At 44.5% G+C, this 26,635-nt stretch overlaps 3 protein-coding genes across 3 annotated transcripts in view; 1 reads left to right on the top strand and 2 right to left on the bottom strand.

Annotated features, from left to right (window-relative positions):
- Positions 1-11,473, bottom strand: part of ubr5 (ubiquitin protein ligase E3 component n-recognin 5) — a 38,947-nt gene extending 27,474 nt beyond the window's left edge. The window contains 5 exon segments of the mRNA XM_066643040.1: positions 917-1,036; positions 2,410-2,486; positions 3,333-3,414; positions 4,934-4,978; positions 11,149-11,473. Of these exon segments, the coding sequence (XP_066499137.1) occupies positions 917-1,036; positions 2,410-2,486; positions 3,333-3,414; positions 4,934-4,978; positions 11,149-11,210 (386 nt within the window). The 5' untranslated portion in view covers positions 11,211-11,473.
- An 8,341-nt stretch (positions 11,474-19,814) lies between these two features.
- On the top strand, positions 19,815-24,300 carry klf10 (Kruppel like factor 10). The gene is made up of 4 exons (XM_066672886.1): positions 19,815-19,993; positions 20,866-21,066; positions 21,351-22,017; positions 22,142-24,300. Exons 1-4 carry the CDS (start codon positions 19,955-19,957, stop codon positions 22,417-22,419), a joined length of 1,185 nt encoding a protein of 394 aa, XP_066528983.1. The 5' UTR covers positions 19,815-19,954; the 3' UTR covers positions 22,420-24,300.
- Positions 24,301-26,154: 1,854 nt separating this feature from the next.
- azin1a (antizyme inhibitor 1a) overlaps positions 26,155-26,635 on the bottom strand; it is a 12,111-nt gene continuing 11,630 nt past the window's right edge. Inside the window, exon 6 of the mRNA XM_066678168.1 lies at positions 26,155-26,260. Coding sequence (XP_066534265.1) covers positions 26,155-26,260 — 106 coding nt within the window. The remainder of the gene's footprint in view (positions 26,261-26,635) is intronic.

Genomic DNA, 26,635 nt, shown 5'->3' with positions numbered 1-26,635 from the left:
GAGCAGTTAATACTGACACAAAGGATATAAAACTGATAAAGCCCTAATGAGAAAGGGGTTCTCCATTTTATTTACATTTTTTACATTTCCTAAACGCTCCAATACATATAATTCCGCGCTGCCGTCATCCGTCTTTCCCTCCTGGTGGTGAGGAATGTCAGGAGAAGGTTGACGTACATCTCTGACGTGAATCCTGATCTGGTTGTTCAGACTGAGCTGCACTGAATCAGACTTAATTAACACAGTGCTGTCTGAATTCAATGGGTTTTTGCCGTTCAGACAGATGCAAAAGCGACATCTGAATTGGAAAACAGATCGATTTGAGACCCATTTCTCCACGGTGTGAACACAGCCTTACATTAGATGGATCAGGTGTGAGCAGAAAGTCCAAAAACAACAGTGGTCAAGTCAGAAATCATTCAGGTTTAAGAGGTTTTATAAATAAGAGCTAAACAACCTGAGCTCACATTCAAACATGCAACTGGAGTTTAAGGGATGCATGATGTTATCAGACATTAATTGTGATTAACAATAAGTTGTTAAGACAACAATATGCACATGTAACACTCTGGTTAATATCGTAAGCACTGAACATAATTCATCTACATCATAAAAAGTCAGAATACAAACTGGTCCTTAAACATAAACATACTCCAGTTGCAATCTTCTGCTGAGGTAAAAACATTACACACACACTTTCTTCCAAGCCTTAAAATCTATTTCTTGGATTGGGAGGGTGGGCTCCACCTCAGGAACACGTTTAACAATGTTGGGAAAACAGATTCATTAGGCTTTGGAGAGAACTGTGGAAAACAAGAAGCCAAAGATACAGAGCTCCACCAGGCTTGGTGCCACTCCACTTCGTCGGCTGCCAACAGGCTTTATGCTATGGATAAACCCCGCTGCCACAACTTACCCAAGGGTGTTGCCTGCCAGTCGGCCCAAAGTGTCAGAACCAGACAGGAACCAGGGCGGATCACTAGTCCTACCTGGCCTGGAGGTCCTTCCTGTCCCTGAGCCACTGCTCAACTTTGAACTGGAAACAAAAAAACCGGAGATTTGAGTTACACATCTATAGTCCCAACACGGGACTACTGAGTAGAGCCTGAAAGACCCAGGCACAGAAGCCAATTGGCCCAATAACGTCCCTCTGCTTTCTGTCTAAAATGATAGGTGGGGGGTGGGAAATTTAGGGGCTGACTTGCATGGCGAACGGCAACACCCTTGGATAACAACAAACCGCCTGAAACAAACTCGCTCCCTGTATTCCCTTTCATTGCGGCTGCTGGACTCTTGGAAAAATATGAAATCACAGCAGAGCGACCGCTCTATCACTCTTTCATCGATGCTAAAACGTATTTCTGATTTTTCTCAGGCCCCATCCACACATTTTCCCCCAAAAAAAGTCCACACAAGAACGCAACAACTCACAAATGCTCTCTCCCTCTTTCGTATTCTCTCACTTTTCCCACATCTCGATCCTTCCTTAAACCTTTAAGACAACACTTAGGATTAGACCTGCAGCAGACAAGCTACTAAAGGCTGGTCAGTCTGTACGTGCCCCTCTCTGTGCCCTGAGATTCTCTCTCTCTCTCAAAGGTAAACTAAAGAATAGCGAATCAAAGACAAGACAAAAACAGTAGAAACAAAGAAATAAAAGCTGAAATGATAAAACCGCAACAACTAAACTATGAATATAAGTATCTCCCTGCGCCAAAAAGCAATGCCACGCCACTATGCTCCAGAACACTAAGGGGGTAAACACTGGGTCGGAACTACATTGTTTTGGAGGACAACCATCTTTAAAGAACAGGTCCTCAGAACTGATCTCACCTCCATTTCCACTAGATCTTGAAATGTTCACTTCGACCAGACGTTAAACAAGGAAAAGGTGGTCTCTGATTTTCGCACAACACTGTAACCCCCCGAAACCTAACCTGAACAACTAAGATATTACAATCCTAACAGAACTTTGCTTCTCAAGCTGCAGCGGCCCAATCTCTCTCATCAAAAAAAAAAAAAAAACACGTTTCCATCTCCGCGTGAACCGTACAGGGTTTATTTTAAATAAAGCGGGGGCAGAAACCAACACCGGTCATAAATAAACTGAGAACTGCTTTCTAAAATAAGTGCAAACAGCATGAGAGCATTTCAGCCTGAGAAACACCCAGTGCCTGGGAGTTTTACCAATAAATAATACAGTTTTGTTTTAAATCTGCTCTGATTTACATACACTCCCTCCGATCGCGGTGGGACGAACGTAAAGCCTACACGCTACAGCTGTACTACATCCCAAACGCAGCTACCGTACCCTCACCACACTCAATCAGCCCAAAGGACACTCAGGACATCCCCAAATGAAGTGACCCTGCTCTGTAAAAAAGTGTGTAAGCATTTTGAGACTCTCACCCATCACTTCCGTCTGGTTTGCCCAGCTCCAGGCGATCCGGCTGGACAGCGAAGCTTATCCTGCAGATCCGTCCGTCCTGAAACAGAAGGCGTCACCGTTAGCTCCACAGTCCAGAGCACAAGCATGTGTACATTAAATATGTAGAATAGCATGTGCATATTTTTAAGACCGTCCGTGTGTCTGTGACTCATTCTAAATTTAATTAAAACACATTTCTAAATTATTGTATCCTGTGTAGAGGCTTCTGATGACAATCCTTCATCTTAGATTTGAGCGTTAAACAAGTGATATTCAAGGAATTACATAGAGTATAATAAGTGTGAATCCTGGCTGATATTTCTGATATATTCAGGGGAGCAGTGCGTCCAAAATACGCATTCTTTTCATTAGCAGTGATTGAGAGTGATATAGACTTGTGGTTGTGTTTCGAACAGCGTTTTTATATTTCATGCAACATTTCATATGCCCTGACTCATAAAGGACACAAGAGCCTGAAAATGTAAAGCAGTGATTTAACAACACAGGCATGAAATATACAGTCTTCTGAATGTCATTTAGAATCTGCTGGGTTTTATGAGGATAAAGATGAAATACTGTAGATTATTTTTTATCAAAGTTACTGATCACAGCATGAACGCATTCCCTGAAGCAATGACACAGAAGAGAGAAATTCAACTTGATTCTGAGTCGATTCAACTCAATGCAAAAGAACGATTCATCCATGAATGGAGGAGTCATTTAAACTCACTGTTCCCACTCCACTACCTTCACGGGGCAAAAAAATACCTTTATGATTAAAACCAAACAACAATCCAAGTGCGATTAACCCTTTCATTTGCTTCAAAGACTTTTCTATATTAGTTTTGTTTTCGCAGGCATTTACAAAAAATATCTCTGTAACGATGCTGGTATTAAATATTACCTCAAGCAGAAACCCGGCATGGTTCGGTCCAACCACACACTGTTTAAGCGTGGCCTGCTCCAGGAGGTTGAGCTGTGGATGACTGGAACAAAGAAACAGAGCAGAAAAATGTGACATTAAACAACAAAATTCAGACGTGTCCTTCTTTGAGTAAGAAAAAAAAACTGTCAATTTATTCTGGGATTTGTTCAGTGTAAAATCAAACTGCGTTCAATTCTCTGTTTATAAGCCATCCACTCCATCCCTGCTCATTAAACACTGAGAAACACAAGGACGCCGTACACAGGTGTGTTTGATTAGGATTAAAATAAATCCCATGGAGTGGGTGGGATCGCCTGCCTCTCTCCACGGTTACAGCCAATCACTCCTGGCATTTTCAAAAGGAAAAACCGTATAAACGCTACAGCCAGAAGGCAGGAGACCTTCATACACAGACAGCAGGTGTGCTGGAACAGCTGGTTTGCAATAGAACAGACTCAGTGAATCTGCCAAACAGTGACAGTTCATTAGCTCGCCCCACATCCATCAACGGTAACACCATGTGCAGTGGTATTTAAAAATGTGGACAGTATCTTAAAACGAGGGTGATGTTTATGACGTATGTGGTGTGGCAAATTTCTGTTCTGTGTCTTTAATCACAAAGCCAGAGTTCATTCACGTGCATTTAAGAGAGCCACAGGGAGGGGGTGCTGTGGGAGCTCGCTGGCTAATGATGTCATACGCTGAACATGGGTGGGGGGAGAAACACAAGCCCAATCGTGCACCGCAGGTGTGGGTTTGGCACCGAGTTTGGGTTAAAAGAGAGAGTAATGAAGCTGAAAACAGACAAAACACTTAAGACATTTCACTCGACCTTGTGCTCACAGCTATGAGGCTTTATCCTAAATGTCTGTGATTTGAGCCGCAGTTCGCTGGAAAAATGTGCTCTCCCAGAAACGGGTTTTTATCGTTAATGCCTGTGCACACTGTCGGCCTGTGCTGAGCTGAACTGCACAGCACCGAAAACTCTTCACTCAACTTTGTGCTCGTGCTCCGACAGTGTACCGCCCCTCCCCCTCCCCATATAAATGTGAGAATGTTTTGTGACGGTATGAAAAATGTGAATACTGCCCATCCCTACACTGCACCCTGTCAAAAACCACAGTGGAGAGGTTCTAAATACAGTAAGAGTCCAAGAGTGGACATTTTATTATTATGTATTATTAGTCTACAGTAAAGCTGCAATTAAATAACTACAACTCTATAAATTATGTACAAACAGGGCCAGCTGACCACAACATACACCCAAAAATTCCTGGGATATTCAGGAACGTAGGCCAAAGAGAAAATACCCTTCATCCCTTGGAGTCATTCAAGTTTATGACCACCTCTTTGTTCCTAAACTGCCTGTCCACTCACCACACCAGCCACAGTTCTTTAAAAATGGTCAAACCTGCGTAGGACCACAGCAGGACAAACAATCAACACAACAATGTTTACGGCCTTTTTACATCTGTTTGAAATTACACTGACCCTGCTCTTTCAGGTTAATTTAATCTTAAACTCGCAGCACATGGCGATGAGCAGAAACAAACAGTGAGCTCCAAATGTCGACTTCTTACCTGTTGCAGTTGTATTTGTTGAGTTTTTCAGATACTTCACGAAGTCTGTAAACAGAGGGAGAAGGATATGATGAGAGTCAAATAACTCAACAAAAATCACAACCAAATGAATTAGTAACTTAGCAATAAGTATACTGCCAATGGAACTGGTTTTACACAGGGCTGGACAATAATTCGATATCAATATATATCGCAATATAAAATGTTCCCATAACAACGATATGATTTTTAAACCCATTTTCAATAAACATTTAGAGCATCAGTCACTGACGGTCATTACAAGGCACTGTCGTCAGTTAATTCACTCAATATAAAACTTATTTAAAAAATATTATTACTAACAAAGTCAATGTGTTTGATGATGTCATCAGGTTTCTTGTTTTTTTTTGGAAGTTTTACAGTGGATTTTATACTGTTCATATTGATATCATTTATATCGTATCGTAATATGTTGAGACATTTCTGCTGTATCGTCAAACCCCAGTTTTACCCAAACAGCTGAACATGGCATAGATACGTACGCATAAATCTGCCGATAAACAACCCTCCATGTTTTACTGCTCAATAAAACACCACTTGGTTTTTCACCTCTCCGCGTATGCAGCATCCTGTTCCAGCCATTAAAAAAGGTACAGTTTGTATTGGAGAAGCCATAAAACAGTCCACTGCCACTGCACCACTTTTCCACATGATCAGGTTCTCATTTGATGAGCCCCACAGCTCCACAATGAGGATGGATGAGGAGCAGGCAGCGAATTTCCAAGGTCAGAGTCGATTGGAGTGACCCTCTGACCCAGTTCAAAGAGATTTAAAAACTTTTGACCCAGAAAACCAAAGATTACCACTGTTCAGCACTCAGCTACAAACAGGAAAGAATCACTAGAAGTTGGAACTGAATGATTCGGGGCAATTATCCAAGGCTACGTTCACACAGCAGGTAAAAGTGGCCCAAATCTGATTTCTCTTTTTCTGCTGTTCACACTGTCTATATAAATGTGACCAGAGCACACTCCTAAACTGACCCGCATGCGCAAAAGAACGATGCTTTAGGCGCTGACCAGAAAGCCTACTGCTGTGCCGTATCACTACAGACCCTCAATTTTATTCCAAACCGGTTCTATGAACACAGAGGGTCGCATTGCCAAAATATCAGATATGGCCCGGATTTTAATACCACATACAAAAGTGGCCCAAATCTGATTTTAAATAGTCTGGTTCAATGCGATATTTGCTGTTCACACAGACACACAAAACACACCTGGCCACTTTCACTTGCTGTGTGAACATGGCCTAATAGGGGTTTTTCTGACCAACACCGCAAACTGGTGTGTGTGTGTGTGTGTGTGTGTGTGTATTAAGCCAGTAGTAATCATGGTTAACTCTGGGATGTAACAGGGCTGGACAATAATTCGATATCTACATATAATCACAATGTAAAATGTTTTAACAACAACGATATGAGTTTTAAACACATTTTCAATATGCATTATTTATATCTGTCACTGACGGTCATTAGAGGGCACTGCCCAGTTCACTGCCCTCAATTTTAAAGTTAGTTTAAAAACATTAATATGGGAAAATGCCAAAAGGTTTGTGTTTGATGTTTGTTTGTTCTTATTTTTTTTTTTCAGTGGGTTTTAAACTGTTTATATTGATATCAAAATTATATCGCATCGACTTATATTTAGAAATACAATCGTGATATAAATGTTGTACATATCGTCCAGCCCTTGGATGTAACGTCCCCACAGAGCATGGAAACAAACATGTATGTTTATATCTGTGGAGTAACTGCACAAGTATTTGGTGGCTTTCGATGAACCAAACATCTACAGGAGCTGTGTGTCTTCAAACTTAAAACCACTTAAGACACAAACTCAGCATAATCAACACAGGATGATGAACTGTCATCGTGAAAATATGTACAGAAATACAGATATGGATATGGACGTTCTAGATAACCATCTGGCAACATCTGAAGAACTGTGAGAATCAAATGAGTCTCACTGCTTAGTTTCAGAATCAGCCCTCGGCAATTTCCTGAGACCTTATCAGCCTGAGGCAGCTCAGACAGCCACGGACACGAGCAGCAGAGCCGGGTTCTCACATGCCGTTCCTTAACCTGGTTCCACAGCAGAGAACTTGGTTTAGTTGATGACCACACAAATCATTCTCCAGCAATTCCTTCAAAATCAGGAGTTTAGAAAGAACATGAAGAAATCCTCTATTCAGTGCCTGTGCATTAATGTGTGGATCTGGAGGCTACCAACCCACACACTGTGAAACAAGACCACCCAGTCAGTTTTCTGATTCTGCTCCACTTCTGACGTCAAGTGCAGAGACTTTAAAATCACCCCGCCCCCTCGTCTGAGGCTGTCCAATCACAGCGCTTGGCCCGTGTTTATATGAGAGCGCGAAGACGAGGTTAAACTCAGCTAAACCGACTCAACAAGAAATAAGAGGACTGAGTAAAAATGGAGAGAACAGAGAAGAAAGAGAACAGAGCGAAAACAGCGTAAATCCAGAGTTTCTGCTCCTCGCTCCTCACCGCTGTGCGCTCAGGGTCGGGGTGAACAGCGAGTGGCTCGTTATCGTTTAAAGGAACAGGGCTGTTGAGACAGGAGGAGAACTCTGCTCTGGGTTTTGAACCAAAGCAGGTCACAGAACTGTGTTCCACTTTGGAGAGGAGGTGGAGGTGGTGGTGGTGGTGGGGGGTGGGGGGGTCGGGGTATGACTCTAAATTCACAGCATTTGGTGCAGTCTCCTTAGACCCCTGTGGGAGAAGCTCGTGGAACAGGCGCTCAGCTCCAGGTCTCCTTAGAAACGACCCACGCCAGAGAAAACACTTCTGATTAACCTCCGAGGACATACAGCTTCCACTGCCTTCATCACTGGGCGGGGAGTATTTAACAATACACGCCTCAAACCACAAGAGACCAGAGTACATATATACAGCATGTTTCACACACACTCACCCAGTCACTATCTCACACACAACCTGTAGAAGAGCTCCATCCCTGACTGTGATATCAGGCCTTGTATGAGATTTTAAAAAACCTGGTAAGTGTTTTTAATTATTTAAAGTAGGGGTGGGTGATGTGGCAAAAATAAATTGTGATTTTTTTATTATTATTTTTTTTTTTTTGCAGGATCACAATCTCGGTTTAATCACGATTCTTCTTCACGCTGGTTTTTAAACCTCTTAACACTCCAGGTATTTTTTTTCCATGTTCCGCCTGAAGTTACATCCCCAATTCTTGAGGCAGTGAATAAACTGTGTGCCCATTCGACCGACGTGTAATATGTACACAGTACGTACACAACTTATAAGAACTGCAGCGGACTGAACGTGGATTAGCACGGTCCAACGACCTCCCTGCGAAGGTGTATCGTCCTTCACGATCTGATATCGTCATAATCCCACAACCCTGATTTAAAGTCACACAAAAACAGCTGTGAACCTTTCTCCTGCTACCTCTGTGCAAGGAATATCCATCAAAACACACACAGACACAGGGAATGTAATCTGCTGATGTCAGAGTGAATTTCACAGCTGCACATTAAGACACACTGGAAAGCACCCCATTTCCTGTGACAGCAGAGCTGTAGAAAAGCTGTGGAATCACACCTCTCTCTTCCCCGAAGCTAAACGACAACACACAGGTCTCCAACACAAGCATCACCAGCCAGAGCCACAATTAGGGTGCTCAAAGCATCACCTGCAAACAGATGGAGCCATCCACCCAACGAAGACGATCACTGATGGATCGCAACAATAACGCGTCCAAGAATAGCAGGCTTTAAGTGTACAACACAATATAATTCAAAATTAAAATCAAGCTGTGAACTGTCGCGTTTGAAGTATTCAACCCTAAATATTCTAAATATCACCCGCCGTATTATATTACATTAACAAGTTCAAGTGACTGACTGAGGCCCTAATTATGTTCTCTAGGCAACACCAGAAAACAACAGATGCATCAATCCACACAAAGAAAATCCCCAATGGAGGAAACAACCACTTGGAGAATGAGCTCAAAATCTTTCTCAAATTAAAATAATAGAAAATCAATGCTAACTCAGTCCAACTTAAAAACACAAACCCAAAGCAACAGTGGGACCCTAACCTGCTCATTTTAATCCCACCTGTGACACACACACACACACACACACACATTTGGTTTAAATGATGCTTTTCAAAGCATCACCTGAAGAGAACAGATGGACACATCCACACAAAGAACACACCTGATGAATGTAGCGTTTACAGGATTATACAGGAGAAAAAAATAAGTTTGAACTCAGCAATCCACTCGCAATGACCCTGACCTGCTAACACTGACCCAACATGTTTATATTCTGTGGATCCGACTCAAAATCAAACCAAAAGAAACTACAAAACCATCCATTCATCGACTAAGACTTAAACCACTACAGAGACAGCCATGATGACAGGGACAGCCACGGCAGCACGGGACTGCTAAAAAAAATAAAAAGGCTATGGTAACAGGGATGGCTAAAGAGAGAAGAGCAGCAACAGGGGGGCTACAGCCACAGGAACGGCTAAAAGAACAACTTTGGCGATAGGTTTAGCTAAAAGGACGGCTGTGACATCAGAAACAGATGAAAGGAAGACTGTGGTGGCACGGATGGCTAAAGTGATTAGGACGGCTACAGCATCCAGGACAGCAGAAGGAAGACTACGACAACAGGAATGGTTAAAAGAACGAGAATGAAATCAGGGACGGCAAAAAGTATGGCTACAACGATAAAAACCGCTAAAAGGATGTTTAAGACATCAGGGACGACTATGACATCACACACAGCTTAAAGGAAGACTGTGGCTGCGGGGTTGGCTAAAAAGTTGGCTACAGACCTACGTTTTTATTTACCACTACTTTGCAGTCATCTGCAAAACGAGGAAGAGACAGATAGGCTCTCTACAAAGTAAATAAATGACATGTTTTTCTTATACTCATTGTGACTTCTGGTTCCCATCGCCATCACTAATTAATCAAGAGTCTCTAAAGTCAACCAGACGAAGACTGACGAATGTGTGATCTCAACTTGACATAAAAATGATGAGGAATGTTTCTTTAAACGCAAGAAGCAGCCACAATTAATCGTCAAAACAAATTACAATTATATTTATTAATAATAATATAATAAATGGTGACGACATGTACAAGAAGTTTTTTTTCTACATAATTTCATGTTCGCATCTGCATTCCTTGTGCTTTGTTTACGATTCTTCTGATCGTCTCCATCCTTGTTCTTTCTTACTACCCTCCTACAGCACACCTGCCTTCAAATGACCACAATGTTTCTAACTTAAGTTCAAGTATAAACTTATCTGGCCTTGAAAGGAGAGGTGAGGCTTGATTTATCAGTGCCACCTTTAGTTATGTCATTATTCCATTGTGCTGAATGTGTTTAGTGTGTTCGGGGTTTGCTGTAGTGTCCCGTTCGCTGTCTTGATGTATTTTGTGTTGCTGAAACAAAGCCATTTCAGACAGGGATCAATAAAGTTATCAATCAATCAATCACTTGGCCCAGAGCCCATGTGTTTGTATTCCTTCTCTTTAACCTACATATTTATCTCCTTCATTTAAACGGGGAGACTCTTATTTAAATTTTAAAGCCTCATATTCGTCAAACAATAAAACTAAAAAGGCTCTGTAGCAAATAGAAATGCTTAACCAAAACCTAAATCTTAAATTGGCTTCTTTCCGTCCCCGTCTTTTTGGGATTTTTCCGTTCCACCTTAAATGGCGCAGCCGTTAACGCAAATGTCTCCGGTCAACGTTACGTTCTAGTGAGGCATTTAAGGTGGAACGGGAAATTGAAATTAGCAGCTGGAGAACTAGAGCCTAAGTCGATTTTTAAAAACTAAAATAAAATGCGACAGCGCCTAAATATGGTGTAGTGTCATTTACAGGACCTTTGTTGTTTAAATACGGTATATATTTATCACAAATAAGTCTAAATTGTTTAGTTTCCCTCTTTTTTCCTTCCCCATCCCCCAACCCGCATTGTCCGAGTCGGCTTCGTTGGAATGGAGAAGCAGGGCCTCTGTGCCTCGAATTAAGGTCAAAAAACAGCACAATATCAACGCTGTTTGGGGAAATAAAAGCGGCAACATGAAGTAAAGTCTCTAAAGGTATTTTAGCCCCAAATATCGTGTATAAATATCGAGGTTGGTTGTTGTTTTTTACCTGTCATTGAGCTGGTCCTCGGTCCCGGGCAACGGGTGAACGACGAAGTGTATAGAGGTCATGATTTCAGCCCCAAAACGCCGCCACACTAGGTCTAAAGTGATCCTGTGAAGGACCACTCCTCCGTCTGCTTCGGATTAACTCTATATTTTACTACAAACTCCTCAACGAAGCGAAAAGCCGCGCCGAAATAACACCACCTCCTCACCCACATACCGCCATCTTAACTCCAGCCAAGCTGCTTGGTTTTGTCTATGGACCGAGCACAGCGGTCCAACCAAAGCGCGCCGGGGCTGGATACAACAGCGCCTGTGGTTGGACCTTCGGGATCAAGGTGTTTTACAGTGAAGCGGATTGGAGAGCAGCGGCGAGAAGAAAGGAACTGGGAACATGTGCTGCTGCTCCTGCTCTTGGCACGGAGACACTATTATATACTGCATGAATATAAACATATAAAACATATATGTACATTTACACTATTAATAAAAAACATTTTAAACACGTGGAGGGCCCACTCTTGGAACAAATGGTTTTGATCAGGGTCATGTAGAGGGTTGCGATTTACAGGAACAGTGTGAGGAAAATAAATGTTTATGATAGTGGAAATTACTGCTGTTTTATGTGTATGTGGCAGAAAGATAGATAGAATATTATTATTAATCTGCGATATTTCTATACATTTACAATCGGTTAAAATATAATTCACCCATTCATTGTCTGTCACACTTATCCAGTACAGGGATGTGGTGGGTCCGGAGCCTACCCAGAGATCATTGGGCGCAAGGCCAATGCACCCTGCAGGGTGCGCCAGTCCTTCACAAGACGAACCTCGCACATTCACCCCTATGGATACTTTTAAATCACCAATCCACCAATGTCTAATTTTGGAGCATGGGAGGAAACCGGAGCACCCGGAGGAAACCCACGCAGACACAGGGAGAACACACCACATTCCTCACAGACAGTCACCCAGAGGAACCCCACACAGACACAGGGAGAACACACCACATTCCTCACAGACAGTCACCCAGAGGAACCCCACGCAGACACAGGGAGAACACACCACACTCCTCACAGACAGTCACCCGGAGGAAACCCACGCAGACACAGGGAGAACACACCACACTCCTCACAGTCACCCGGAGGAAACCCATGCAGACACAGGGAGAACACACCACACTCCTCACAGACAGTCACCCGGAGGAAACCCACGCAGACACAGGGAGAACACACCACACTCCTCACAGACAGTCACCCGGAGGAAACCCACGCAGACACAGAGAGAACACACCACACTCCTCACAGACAGTCACCCGGAGGAAACCCATGCAGACACAGGGAGAACACACCACACTCCTCACAGACAGTTACCCACAGGAAACCCATGGTGGCACCGTGGTGCAGCAGGTAGTGTTGCAGTCACACAGCTCCAGGGACATGGTGTGTGAGTGAATGTGTGAGTGTGTATCACCCTGTGAAGGACTGCCCCCCCCTCCAGGATGTGTTCCTGCCTTACACCCAATGATTCCATGTAGGCTTTGGACTCACCGCCGCCCTGAACTGGGTAAGCACTTACAGACAATGAATGAATGAATGAAAAATAATAATAATAGTAGTTAGTAGAGTCCATGAAAAGTTCAATGTAGCATGGGCAGCTAGTACAAGGCAAGTGGCGGTAGCTGGAGCCTGGGCAGCTGGTCTGAAGTGGGTAGCATGAGCTCGACAGTCAGTCATCCATCATTTTCCAGCCGGGCAGGTGGGCAGTCGTTTAAAGATCTTTGTCTGTTTTACAAAGGCACGGTAATAAAACATACTCAGAAATACTTCCCTTTTTGTAATAGATTGTTTGGTTATAGATGACATCGTTTAAGCTGTGAGTGAATGTTTGATGGATGTACAGCCTCTAGGTTTATGGTGACTGCGTGAAACAAGGCCTTGACAAATCCACTGCTGAAGATAATCCATAATAAGCTCAAGGCTCAGCAGGATTGTAGCTCATGATGATACATCTCCCAACAATGATCCATTTAGGTCCAGAGAACAGAAATGCAGATGCAGTGCGGTGTGGGTGTTCATCGCTCCAAGCTCCAAACCATTCGGGACTTTAAAGAGTCAACACCGTTTGAGCCGTGAGCCGGTGTGGAGCTAAATCTGCTGAAGGATAATGTACACAAAAATACAACAAAAAATCACCAGATCACTGTCAATGCAACGTCTGGGCCAAAGCTTTCCCTTTGTTTCACCAAACCCTTATCATATATATTTAAAAATGGAATTATTAAAGCACTTTTCAGTAACCCAATAACAAATACAGTCCATCAATGAGTCTTCTCCTGATCTGTTCTGGCACTATGAAGCTAATGTGCTTAATATAAATGCTAGCTGCTAATTAGCATGACGCGTACATGTCTAAATCATTGAAAAACTTGCTTTAAGCAATAGAATATATATTTAAATGCTCAATAATCTAAAATAGTCTTGGATTTGGGGTTTCTGACAGTGTGTGACCTATGGTTATACATTATATTTCAAAACGGCTTTAATATGATGATGCTAGCATGATTTCCCAAATGCTAATATGAATGTATTTGTATTCTTACATTTATCATTTATATATATGTTATTCCCCTTGTTTACTGTTAGTTTAAATAAACTAAACTGTCTTTTTTATAATATTGCTCTTGCAAAAAGATTAATATTTAGCCAAATTATGAATATTATTCCTGAAAGTTTTATAAAAACAGTTTGTTTATATAATGCAGGGCCGGTAACAGGCACACAGCCACACGGGCACATAACCCAAATAACAATGCAGCAAAACAAATCTTCACAATATCATCAAGGCCTGTGGAGAGGAAATAGAAATGTAGGCCTCTAGGTTGGGCACAGTTTGTTCCCTGTTAAACACAGAGCACAAACCTGCAGCTTTTTTATCAGTGAGGCCCACACACACTCAGCTGTGTGTGATATCAGTGTAATGCTCTACACTGTGTGCTCAAGCCCAGTGAAGAGTTAGAGGATCTGGGAGCAGGAGACTGTTTCTGATGTTCTTTGGGTTCAGGATAACTGTATGCTTTCTTCAGACCAAGGAAGAGGACCAGAACTTGCACCTTCTTCTGTCAGAAAGCCACTTTAAAAACACTCATAATCTTCTCAAAACCCTGCAGCACATTCAGATAAAAAAGGTTCAGAGGAAAAGCAGCATTTTCAGTTTCATTTCAGTGCAGAGGCAGAGAATATTGAGGGAACCCCTGGTTTTTCTGACGTAGTCAAGATACTGAACACTACAATACACTGCCTTAAAAAGACCCTCATGTTTGGTGCTCAAACCATTATTTTCTCCAACATTCAAAAAAGAATGAGTAAAAAAGGTTTATTATCATATATTTTTGTAAAAATAAAACCCTTTGACTGTGGCTTTAATGTACTGAAATGGAGTGCATCACATAAAAGCATCACGTGATGAATAAAATGTACATTCAAGAGAAACGTGAGTCCATCAGTGAACAACAGGGGGCACCACTGCACCGAGGCAGCATTATTCACTGTCACTCATACTGTATTCTCCACGCCGGTCACTCCGTAGTTCATCTGAATGGTCTGGATGTGGTGGTGGATCATTCTCAGCGCTGCAGTGACACTGACGTGGTGGTGGTGTGTTAGTGTGTGTTGTGCTGGTGTAGAGTGGATCAGACACAGCAGTGTTTACTGGAGTTTTTTTTAATGCTCCACCAACCAAAAACACGTGATTCTGTGATTCAATCTCCACTTTTGACATGAGTTATTAACTTTATTATATATATAATTATAATTATAATAATTATAAATTATATATAATAAAGATAGGTCAGCACGGTGGCGCAGCAGATAGTGTCGCAGTCATACTCAGAGTTCCTCCGGGTGACTGTCTGTGAGGAGTGTGGTGTGTTCTCCCTGTGTCTGCACGGGTTTCCTCCGGGTGACTGTCTGTGAGGAGTGTGGTGTGTTCTCCCTGTGTCTGCGTGGGTTTCCTCCGGGTGACTGTCTGTGAGGAGTGTGGTGTGTTCTCCCCGCGTCCGCGTGGGTTTCCTCCGGGTGACTGTCTGTGAAGAGTGTGGTGTGTTCTCCCCGCGTCCGCGTGGGTTTCCTCCGGGTGACTGTCTGTGAGGAGTGTGGTGTGTTCTCCCTGTGTCTGTGTGGGTTTCCTCCAGGTGCTCCGGTTTCCTCCCACAGTCTTAAAACACACATTGGTAGGTGGATTGGCGACTCAAAAGTGTCCATGAGTGTGTGTGTGAGTGTGTGTGTGTGTGTGTGTGTGTGTGTGTGAGTGTGTGTGTGTTGCCCTGTGAAGGACTGGCGCCCCCTCCAGGGTGTATTCCCGCCTTGCGCCCAATGATTCCAGGTAGGCTCTGGACCCACCGCGACCCTGAACTGGATAAGGGTTACAGACAATGAATGAATGATATATATATAAAACCATAATAAGTATTTATTTATTTCTATTTTTAATATAAAATGTAAATACACTTGTTCATGTATTTCTCGAAAAGCAGTTTGTGCTTATATTTAAATTTACATCTGACCCAGTTCTCTTTGCATTATAAATATGTACACAGTTTGCATCACTATATAATAGATAAAGTCTTCAGTACTCTGCTCTGAACAGGACAGATTTAGCCCTGGACGTGGTATTTTTAGCTCAGAAAGTTAAAGATTGACTGTGTGTGTAAATATACCCCATAGTTAGAGCAAACCCACTCTTATAACCTGTTTATTGCCCAGAGTTCTTCACAAATACCTGAGAAATCTATAAGCAGGGAAAGTTTGTCCTGGTTTGAGGTCCTTCACCTGGACTTCAGAGAAGAGCATTACTCAGTGTGAGGAGATCAGTGACTCTGGTATCACCTGCCGTGTGTATTTTTTAAAGGAAATAAAAGATAACACTTCCCAGAGCGGTCATATCACAGCATTTTAACCTTCAACATCCCGACCCTTCAAATCATCCCCTGACTGACAGACACTGTCCTATAAATTCTGTACGGTCACTTTTAAAAAGATACGTAAAGATAGTTTTAAAATATACTTTCATAAATAATAAAAACACCTGCTAATTTGTTTAAGCTCAACATCTCAGAAGAAAAACTGGTCTAGAATAAATAACAGCAGGGTGTTATTTTTTCTTTTAAACTCCTTTTTCCTTAACGTTTAAAAAATGTAATTAATAACGTACAGACGAATAGAAACAGAAACCGCTTCTGTAAGTTTCTACTTATAAAAGTGGCTACTATTCCATTTTCATTCTGTTTTCCACATCTCTGATGTTCAGTCTTTGCTGGTTTCAGTTGGTGGTGCAGATCCATTCTCCACTGGTTCTGTAAATGGGTAAAAAAACAAAGCGTCTCGGTCCGGTGCAAGGCTTTCTCTCTCACTGCTCATGGCAGAGAAACGCCATCTGGAGGTTTTTAGAAAACGGAGAGACTCCAAATGCTGAAAAGCACCAACCGAGATGAGGATGTTGCTCTATTCCTGCTCCATAGGGGGGTAACAATGCCATATGTTTGCTGTTTCAGATAATTTAAGGTGGAAATATCTCCAGATTTGAGACGGCTAACTGCATTAGCGACAGTGCTACAAAACTAAACACCTCGAGTTACAAATGAGTTTCTGTGGGAATTCAAACAGTGAATAAAAACGTACGGATGAGTACGTTTACAAGCTACCGCCGTTTTTCTCCTCAAACACACCGTTCCACCTTAAAAGATGCATAGCTTCTGAATGTTAACAATCCAGAGAGAACAGCATTTTACTCAAAATCTTGGACGTCTCCTACTCAGTCCTGGTCCTAGGGGTAGGAATATCAACACTGTGCAGGGAAGAGGCCCCACCAGGAACAGGACTGAGAACCATCTCTTTAAATTGTAACAGCGCCCCCTAGTTTAAATCACCTGTGTCTCTGGTTGAACTCACTCTGAAAAACGTCAAATGGGAGGGGCACTGTAAATGGCAGAGGGGCCCTGCTGTAGCTTGTTTTGTTTCCATGACGACAGAGACACACCCATACAGCTAGGAGACTTGTGTGTTGTGGTGGAATTCATCAAGAAATAGGTGGGGGGCGCTGTCCTCCAGTAAGAGTGCAGCATGTGGAGAGCATCGTCAGGGGGCGGGGACACTGACTCACTAATCTGCATGCTGTGCTAATTCATCATACTTCATTACCAAGACCCCTGCCTGAGGGTGGCGCTGTAGAGCCACAATACTGACCACAATAGTCATGTTTTTACATTTAAAGCAAGGCTGATTAATTTTATTGTTCTTGAAAAGGCCTGAGGCAGGAGTGACCCTTCCACTGCTCCTCGACCTCAGATCCTCTCGGTTTACTGCGACCTGAGCCCGAGCCCAGACTCCAGGAGGACTCTCTAAAATCATCAGTGAGAGGTGATAGCTTTGCCTTCAGTAACTCGATCATTGAGGGAGGGGGAGAACCTAAAATAACCCCCATCTCGCTGAATACGCCATATTCCCCCAGGACTCATTTTTACACCTGTCAATCTGTAACAAATACACATCACAGAGCTGCGGACACTTCCATTTGTCTGTTGTCTTCTGAGGAAACTGTGTTTTGTTTGTTTTTTTCTGTTGTTGGTGAACACTAGGAGGCGCTGGGAAGTGTTTACCTCTCCTAAAGCCGGCAACATTCGGGTTTTCCCTAATTATAGATGAGTACTACAACTAGAAGTCTTTGTTCTGTTTACAGATTAAATAAACTCTATTGGAGCTTTTGAGCAGCAACAGTCTCTGTCACAGCTCCAGGGTCCTGGGGTTGTGGGTTTGAGTTCCGCTCCGGGTGTCTGTGAGGAGTGTGGTGTGTTCTCTCTGTGTCTGTGTGGGTTTCCTCCAGGTGACTGTCTGTGAAGAGTGTGGTGTGTTCTCCCTGTGTCCGCGTGGGTTTCCTCCGGGTGACTGTCTGTGAGGAGTGTGGTGTGTTCTCCCTGTGTCCGCGTGAGTTTCCTCCGGGTGACTGTCTGTGAGGAGTGTGGTGTGTTCTCCCTGTGTCTGCGTGGGTTTCCTCCGGATGACTGTCTGTGAGGAGTGTGGTGTGTTCTCCCTGTGTCTGCGTGGGTTTCCTCCAGGTGACTGTCTGTGAAGAGTGTGGTGTGTTCTCTCTGTGTCTGTGTGGGTTTCCTCCAGGTGACTGTCTGTGAAGAGTGTGGTGTGTTCTCCCTGTGTCCGCGTGGGTTTCCTCCGGGTGACTGTCTGTGAGGAGTGTGGTGTGTTCTCCCTGTGTCCGCGTGAGTTTCCTCCGGGTGACTGTCTGTGAGGAGTGTGGTGTGTTCTCCCTGTGTCTGCGTGGGTTTCCTCCGGATGACTGTCTGTGAGGAGTGTGGTGTGTTCTCCCTGTGTCCGCGTGGGTTTCCTCCGGGTGACTGTCTGTGAGGAGTGTGGTGTGTTCTCCCTGTGTCCGCGTGAGTTTCCTCCGGGTGACTGTCTGTGAGGAGTGTGGTGTGTTCTCCCTGTGTCTGCGTGGGTTTCCTCCGGATGACTGTCTGTGAGGAGTGTGGTGTGTTCTCCCTGTGTCTGCGTGGGTTTCCTCAAGGTGACTGTCTGTGAGGAGTGTGGTGTGTTCTCCCTGTGTCTGCGTGGGTTTCCTCCGGGTGCTCCGGTTTCCTCCCACGCTCCAAAAACACACGTTGGTAGGTGGATTGGTGACTCAAAAGTGTCCGTAGGTGGGAGTGTGTGTCCGGGTAGACTAGATAAGTGCTTACAGACAGTTACTGGATGAATGAATTAATGAATGAATTAAATAATTTTTGCTTTTCCACTGCATTGTCCCTACTCTATATTTTTTCTCCACTCCTCCACCAGGTGAATCAGGTCCTGGTTCTGGAAGCGGGTTCTTGTTTAGTGGCTGTTCTCTCGTGGTTCAGAGCGAGTCGAGTAGGGACTAAACCGTGGCGTGTGAACCTTGCAGAGCGCTGATTGTCCAGAGAAAGTCGTCACTCTACGCCACGCAACGCAGACGACCAGCACCAACTCTCCATCTGTAAAATCTCCAGCTGCAGCAGAGATCACGTTTGTTTTTATCCGACTCAAATTACGCCGTGGTCTTTTGAAGAGGTTCAAACGCTCCTTGGATCGGTGGCCGACGAAAGAATCCAGCGAGAGCTGGACGCTGCAACAAGGAAGGAACAAACTCTACTGATCTGTCTGTGTGTGTTTGTCAGAGAGAGTGTGTGTGAAGAGATACAGAGAGTAAGTGAAAGAGACAGAGTATATGTGTGTGTCAGTGTATTTATGTGTGTGTTAGAGTGTATGAGAAAGACAGTGTGTGTGTGTTTGTCAGTTTGTATGAGTGTGTTTGTCAAAGAGTGTATGAGAGAATGTGTCAGAGAGCGAGAGTGTATGAGGGAGTGTGTGTGTGTGTCAGAGAGAGTGTATGAGGGAGTGTGTGTGTGTGTCAGAGAGAGTGTATGAGTGTGTGTGTTTGTCAAAAAAAATACTCCCACTCGTGTCCTCGGTGGGTTTTCCTACATTCTGCTCACATGGCGGGAACGCTGTGTATCATGCAGTTTTCACGCAGCGTCTCAGACTGTGATCACGCGTCTATTCGCTCCTGATTGGCTAGCGGCTCCTCACACCTCGGCTTCTGATTGGTCCGCGAGCAAACCACAGTCAGCTGTGTCCTGAAATGTCTGATTCAATCTGATAACACAACCCTGAGTTAGAACACCTCCGCGGTCCGGTTCTGGTCACGACAGAAGAAAATAGGGGCGGTTTATGGGTTTAAAAGTGTGGTCAGTTAATATTTATAAAGATTCTGTAGTCAGTGATGAGTAAAGCGCACCGTGTTCCCACCCTCTCCAGCGATGTAAGTAACGTTAAACTTTGAAAAAAACCTACTTTTCTGTCATTAATGGTTAGTTTTAAAGCTGTTTAGATAAGTGCGAGGTTTTGTTGAGGATTGTTACTGAAAGACACTAAAGCTCCACCGTTATCGCCTCAGTCGTCTTACGGTTGAGGATGTGAGGGGCGCAGAGCCGTTGGAATTTTCCCGCCCGTTTTCCGACAAGCCCCGCCTTCCAACGACACGATTGGTTAAAAGCAACGTCTCTCCCCGGATACAATCATTCTGGGAGCCAATCAGAGCACAGAACAGGCGGTTCTTGTCTGAATGCGGGTGTGGAAAACCGGACTTGGCGGCTGTGTGTGAAGTAGGTGAAGGGTCAGGAGCACAGGCAGCGGTGAGTGAGTGAGTGAGTGAAGGAATAAGGGAGGGAGTGAATATCAAAATAGTCCTGCGTTTCTGTAAATGGAGACTTAATTCTTACTTTTAAGAGTAGAACTAAGCCTACATTTTTATAACACTCGTGTTTAGCTTAAATTATCTAGTAGTAGTTTGTAAATAAGTGCTTTTAGTTTTTAAGTTTTTCCTTGAGAGTTAATTTAAGTCTTAAAACATTAGTCTTAGGGTTGTTCTTAGATGTAAATTATTAGTTTTAGTTTCAAAAGATTAGTTCCTCAAGCGTTTGTGTTGGTTTTAAATGATTAGTCTTATTTTTAAAGGGTTAGTTTTGAATACGAAAAGTTAGGATTTCAGGTCTTGGTGTAAACATTAGCCCTCAGAGGGTGATGTTGGCGTGTTCTGATCCGGAGACACTGCATAGTGTGAATGTCTTGGACCCAGTTCGCCGGTCTGTTTGTCTCCAGACGTGTTGTGAACTCTTGTTGTGTTTTGGACAGGGCCTACGCCCCGAGGTGTTGGACAGAAGCCCCCAGGACCTCAGGGACTCTTCTGCAGCGGTAGATCTGCAGGCTGTGGAAGCTCTCGTGTCAATGAAGAGTAAATGGAAGGACAGGAGTGTCCATCCTCTGACGCCGTCTTCTGATTCCTGCGAAGACTTGGTCCCTGCGTGTCCAGAACGCTTCCAGGAGGCTGCTTTGGTGAGTAGCACTGTTCTCAGTTCTAAAAGCAGAGAGGTTCCCTGTTGTAGTCCTGGAGAACCCTGACCCTTTTTATTGTGTAGTAAATGGAGGACACATTTGGAGGCCGTTTTGGGGACGTTTGACAGTCATCCGTGTCTTAGAACACTTTCTAATGCAGTTTCACGGGACAGACTCAACACACTTGGAGGAGAACACTAACTGCAGATTCAGTCAAGGAACAGGAATCAGTTGTCAACACGAATTGCGTAATTTTAACCTCTATTTCCGTCACTTTCCCATAGGCTCTTCAGTGTATGACCCCCCCCTACAGCCCCCCGGGTACAGACCCGCCTCAGAGCGACACACTGGAGTGTTCGGACCCCGGCGCTTCTCTGTGGACCCCTCCTCCACAGGGCAGGGCCATCAGCGTGATCCGACACACCTCTGACCCACTGCCACGTCCTGACCCCCTCGGTTCCTCTCAGAGTGTGCCGTCTGGCTCGGACCCTCCGCAGAGTCTCACCCCTCCACTGCCAACTCCCCCAGGAGCCCCGCCCTCTGTAACTCGACCCAACCCTGGTGTGTCCTCAGTTGCACTTTTCCAGATACTTCCACTCACGCCCGCTTCAGACGCAGCCGTAAATATCCAATCTCCGTCCACTGCAAACCCCCCAGCCCCCGTCCCTCCAGGCTCCACAGTGTTGATCTGTGGTTCGGTCGTCGGTTCTCCTCCCTCCGGTGCCATCGTAGTCCTCCTGCCCCAGCCTCCTTTACTCCCGCAGTCCTCCATGATAACAGGGTCAAAGTTCACTGCGATCGCACCTGCGCCGGGCCACGTTCCCACCGTTCAGATGTCCCCCCGTCCCCCCGAGCCGCAGAGAGTCCGCTGCCACGTCTGCACCCACCCCGACTGCGGAAAAACCTACTTCAAGAGCTCACACCTCAAAGCTCATCTCAGGACGCACACAGGTGAGTGTGAGAGAGGGAGTGTGTGTGAGAGAGAGAGTGTGAGAGTGACTGTGTGTGGAAAAAGAGTATGGGCGATGGTCAGATTTCTCCCAGACTGACCCCTCTGATCCCCCCCCCCCTCCAGGTGAGAAGCCGTTTTCCTGTCAGTGGGACGGCTGCGGGCGGAGGTTTTCCCGCTCGGATGAACTTTCCCGTCACCGACGCTCTCACACCGGAGAGAAGCGCTTCTCATGTCCTGTCTGCCACACCCGCTTCATGCGCAGTGACCACCTCACCAAACACGCTCGCCGCCACCTGCTGGCCAGAAGAACTCCGGCCTGGCAGACGGAAATCAGCCGACTTCACAGCGCGGTCTCCGGGGGGCGCTCTCTCCTCCCGCTCAGTCCCAAACCTGCCAGCTGAGGGACGGACTCTGTCCTCTTAAAACTGTAAAGCGCACCAGATCTGGAGAGCTGAGCGTGCTGAAATATTAAAGCTGCACTATGACAAAACACATACAAACGTGCAGTTCCACAGTTCCACCAGAGGTGTCTCCAAATCTTGAGGCACGTAGTGCAGCCTGTATGTGATATACACTGCGACACTTATTTAATGCGGTGTTAAATCATGTTTCTGCAGTTTAGCCAGATAACTTAAACCTAAATTCATCTTTAAATATAGAAAATAATGGAGGGATATTCCTATTGGACAGTCCACAACTCTAGGTTTAAGTTATCTGGCTAACTTTATGGAACAGACGTCCGGTTCCATTCAGCACCGCTGTAAATATCTGAGTCTCGACCATGAACCAGTGAACACCAGAACACCGTCTCATGCTTTACGTCTTGAATTATGGAAAAAGCCTCTCGCCAACTTAAGGTTAACCACCAGGGGGCTGTTTAATGTCGCTTTTCTACCGCATGGGTCCGGCTCCACAAGACATGACTCAGCTCGGCAGGCTTAAAGCTCGTCGCTGTTCTGCTGGCAGGGCTCCCCCTGCGAAATGGAGCTGGTGACGTCTCAAAACCCTGTCTCTAACTGGAAGGCAGTGGTAAATTAGGTGCCGTTTACTCTTCGTATTCACGTGTGGGTTAATTTTTTGGACTAAACACAGCTCCGTGCTCCAGTTCCCCAGCGCTCTGCAGGGTTTACACCTCACCATTTAGTACCTACTCTGCACGGTTGGAACCTGGAGTGAGCTGGGACTGAAAACACAACCGGTTCCAGGGACCAAGACCCGATTTGGCTGGTGGAACAGCAAAAGCGCCGTGCTGAGTCGTGCAGGTTCCATGCAGCGGAAAAGCGCCATAACAAAACAGGATTTCACACATTAGTCAGATAACTTAAGCCCAAGCTGGTGAATCAGTAAGAGCTCGGGAGTGTTCTTCAGCTTTGGGTTGAAGTTATGTGACTAATGGAGAAATCCTGCTTTTTTTTTTTGGGTGACTGTGTTCTCATTGGTTTAGAGGTTCTGCTGATGTTACAGTTTGGAGTCCGGTCACTGAAGGTTCTGCTCAAATGGACCCAGGGTTCAGTGTTGGAACCAAGGCCCGTGTGGATGGGGCCTAGAGCGGGTCGGTTCTGATGTACGTGGATTGTGTCATGGTGGGAATGTAATGTTCATTTACAGAGCCCTGTGTGTGACATCCATCCATTAACTTAATAATGTTCAGGTGTAAAATATTGTAAAATCACGTTCCGCAGTGATACTCGGTTCTTTAATGCAGGGTTCTCTTCATCCGGGCTCTGCTTCGATGCGTCTGAGTTGGGAGGAGAGTGAAACTAATCCGTATCTCGCTGAAACACAGCTGTTATTGTTTTGAGTGTGTTGTAATCCTCCAGGAGGGGTTCAGAGTTGGGTAAACAACGTGAACACGCCCCCTACAGGAAATCTGGAGAAGTTCTGAGTGTCAGAGTATTTGCTGAGTTTAATATTGGGTTTAAATATAAAAATGTGCTGTAGTTCGCGCACAGGCCCAGGTCACTTTTTCCTCAATAAACATTTTAAAAAATATATCTATAATAAATAATTCTTTAACTCATTTTTAACTCAGCAAATAAACACCAGTTGTTAAAAGCGCAGTTTGAATGTTGGGTTTTGTTCTGTAAATTCAGTCCGTGTGTGTTTCACGCTGACGTTTCAGAAAGTACTTAGACACTAGACACTTTATCCCTAAGCTTTGACCAAAATATTACGCATAAGTTCTACACTTTATTTTTATTTCTGTATTTTGTAAAGTCTAAGCTGATATTTTTGTTATTAAAGAGATGTTTCTTTTTTTTCAGCCTTTAAATAAACTTAAAAACAACTTCACAGTGGCTGTTTACTTATTTGAAATGTCTTATTGTAATTCATAGACCCCACCACCAGGGGTTTCACATCCTAGTGCACAAGTGCGACCTCCAGTGGCCAAAAAGGCAAACCATGCCTTAAATGACTTAGTGCACCTTTAATGTTCATCTATTGTGCGTGAATTGATACGAGATGTTCTGGAACAGCTGCACATGAGCCTGAGGTCACCATGCTCAATACCAAGTGTGGGCTAGAGGGGTGTAAATAAAACAGGATGCTTGATCAGGAACCACAGGGAATAAGAAATAAACCAAACACAGACATAAGAACAACCTCCTTTATTGACAGTGTTTTTAGGCCAGAACTTTACACACAGCCCACGCCCCCCGCCACAGAGGGTCCACTTCACATTTAAAATAACTCTTCGGTCGGTCCGATCTGTAAAATAGTCACGTACGACAGAACCCTCTTCATACACGGGTTTCAGCGCCACCTGCCTTTTAACAGCCTCCTCGCACCAACAGCACTTTCCTGAAATCACTCTCCGCACCTGCTTCACCAAACTGCAGACCGCACCTTTAATATCTCAGCAGGAGCGCAGCCAGGCGAGTCCGAGGAGCACAGACTGCTCAACCTCCGCCGCACAGCTGCGCCTCGGAGCCTCAGAGGAGACGGGAGAGGACGAGGTTCTCAGGTACTTATTTTAAACGGTGGCCACAATTTATAAATCATTCTCGTGTTAAAGGAACACTAAGAGCTCCCCCAGTGCAATACACTTTCACAGCACTACAGTGAAATAAACAATAAACAAATCCATGAACGTTACATAGTGCAGCTTCTGCAGTGCTGAGCCCGGAGTAGTAACAACAGAGGCTTTATTCTTCCTATTAGAGCTCAACGGAGAAACATTTTTTGAATGATTTTAAAGCTGTCATTTTAAGGTAAAAATATTGCATATCGTCCTTTTAAATCGTGTTCGTATTTTTTATTTTAAAACAATCAATGCTCTCAATGTTAAACAAGTAAAACCCACCCCCCACAGCGTAAAAGCAGAGTTTAGCTTTGTTGGGAGTGTGTGTGAAATTCAGACAGGGTTTCATACCTCACATCCTAAACAGCCAATCCCATTAACGCTGGGGCGGGGCTTAAAAGCTGCAAGCGAATAGCGGAACGGTGGGTGGAGATAGAGGCGGATACTCAATGCGTATCTGAAGGTGTGGAGTTACAGCTCAGACTCTTAAGACGTTAGGGATCATCAGGGGTCAGGTGATGACCAGAGGGGGCAGGGCTTTAAAAGGAAATGCCTGTAAATGGTGGCCACTACGGTTCCTCTGACCTCCGTCTGCTCCGTGGCTCCTTGCAGTCGCAGCTTTAACTCTGAACATGTTCATCTCTGTGAACGAGTTTATCTTTTCCCAGTGTTTTTCGGATAAACATTTCTCCAGAGTGCAGCGCCATCTGGTGGCTGCAAAAAACAACCACGTCAGGGAAGCGTTTATAACATTAATACCACAAACACGTGAATCTTAAAAAGCATGAGAACTGATACGAGCTTCAGATTCAATAAATAACTCTGACGTGGCGACGGACAACAGCTACATTAATATTGAAGTTATATATATTTATATACGCAGGTATCACTACACGGATAAAACGGACTTAAATAAGACTCTCGCGTTTGTAAACAGCAGTAAGTCCCCATCATATTTAAGTTATGTTTGATGTTATAAGTTACAACAGTAAAGGGGTTGGGTGCGATCCAGTAACTCTCGCTCCGGTTCCGTCTGGTCCCAGACAAACCCAACAGCGCTTCACAGAAGATTCGGGCCGGGTTTCTTCAGTTCTCCACAGAGGACGGCTGTGTGCTAAGCTGGAGTGGAAATGGAAGCGGCGCTCAGATTCGGCGGCTGGACCAGAGAGAAGTTCTTCATGGTGGTGTCCAGCCTGATGCCATAACTCTGAATCTCGTACCTGAGAGAGACGAAAAAAAAACAAGACACACAGAGAGAAACGCTGAAACCCTGACGTATCTCATCCCTGACACGGGACTTTGAACTGAAACGGACGCTGCTATGGAGCGAGAGCGCGAAAACCACACTAAATCGAGCGAGTGAGACTCAACGAGCGCTCGGATTCGTGAAAACCGAGCGGAAACAGCGGCGGCGATGGAGCTCCGCGCTCTCGCTTTTCGGTTTTAACAGGAAATACGTCACAGACTCAAACCCTGGTAACAGACTCCTAGTGATGGCACTAAGAATTTTAGATATTAGCCGAATAATTACATAACAAGTGCCAACCTGCAACAGTGAGAGTGTAATTACTACAGTATAGTTTTCCCAATGTGCT

Source organism: Hoplias malabaricus, chromosome 1 (assembly GCF_029633855.1).
Source record: "Hoplias malabaricus isolate fHopMal1 chromosome 1, fHopMal1.hap1, whole genome shotgun sequence".
In the NCBI taxonomy this organism is placed as follows: domain Eukaryota; kingdom Metazoa; phylum Chordata; class Actinopteri; order Characiformes; family Erythrinidae; genus Hoplias; species Hoplias malabaricus.
This window is presented reverse-complemented; position numbering and strand designations above follow the sequence as displayed.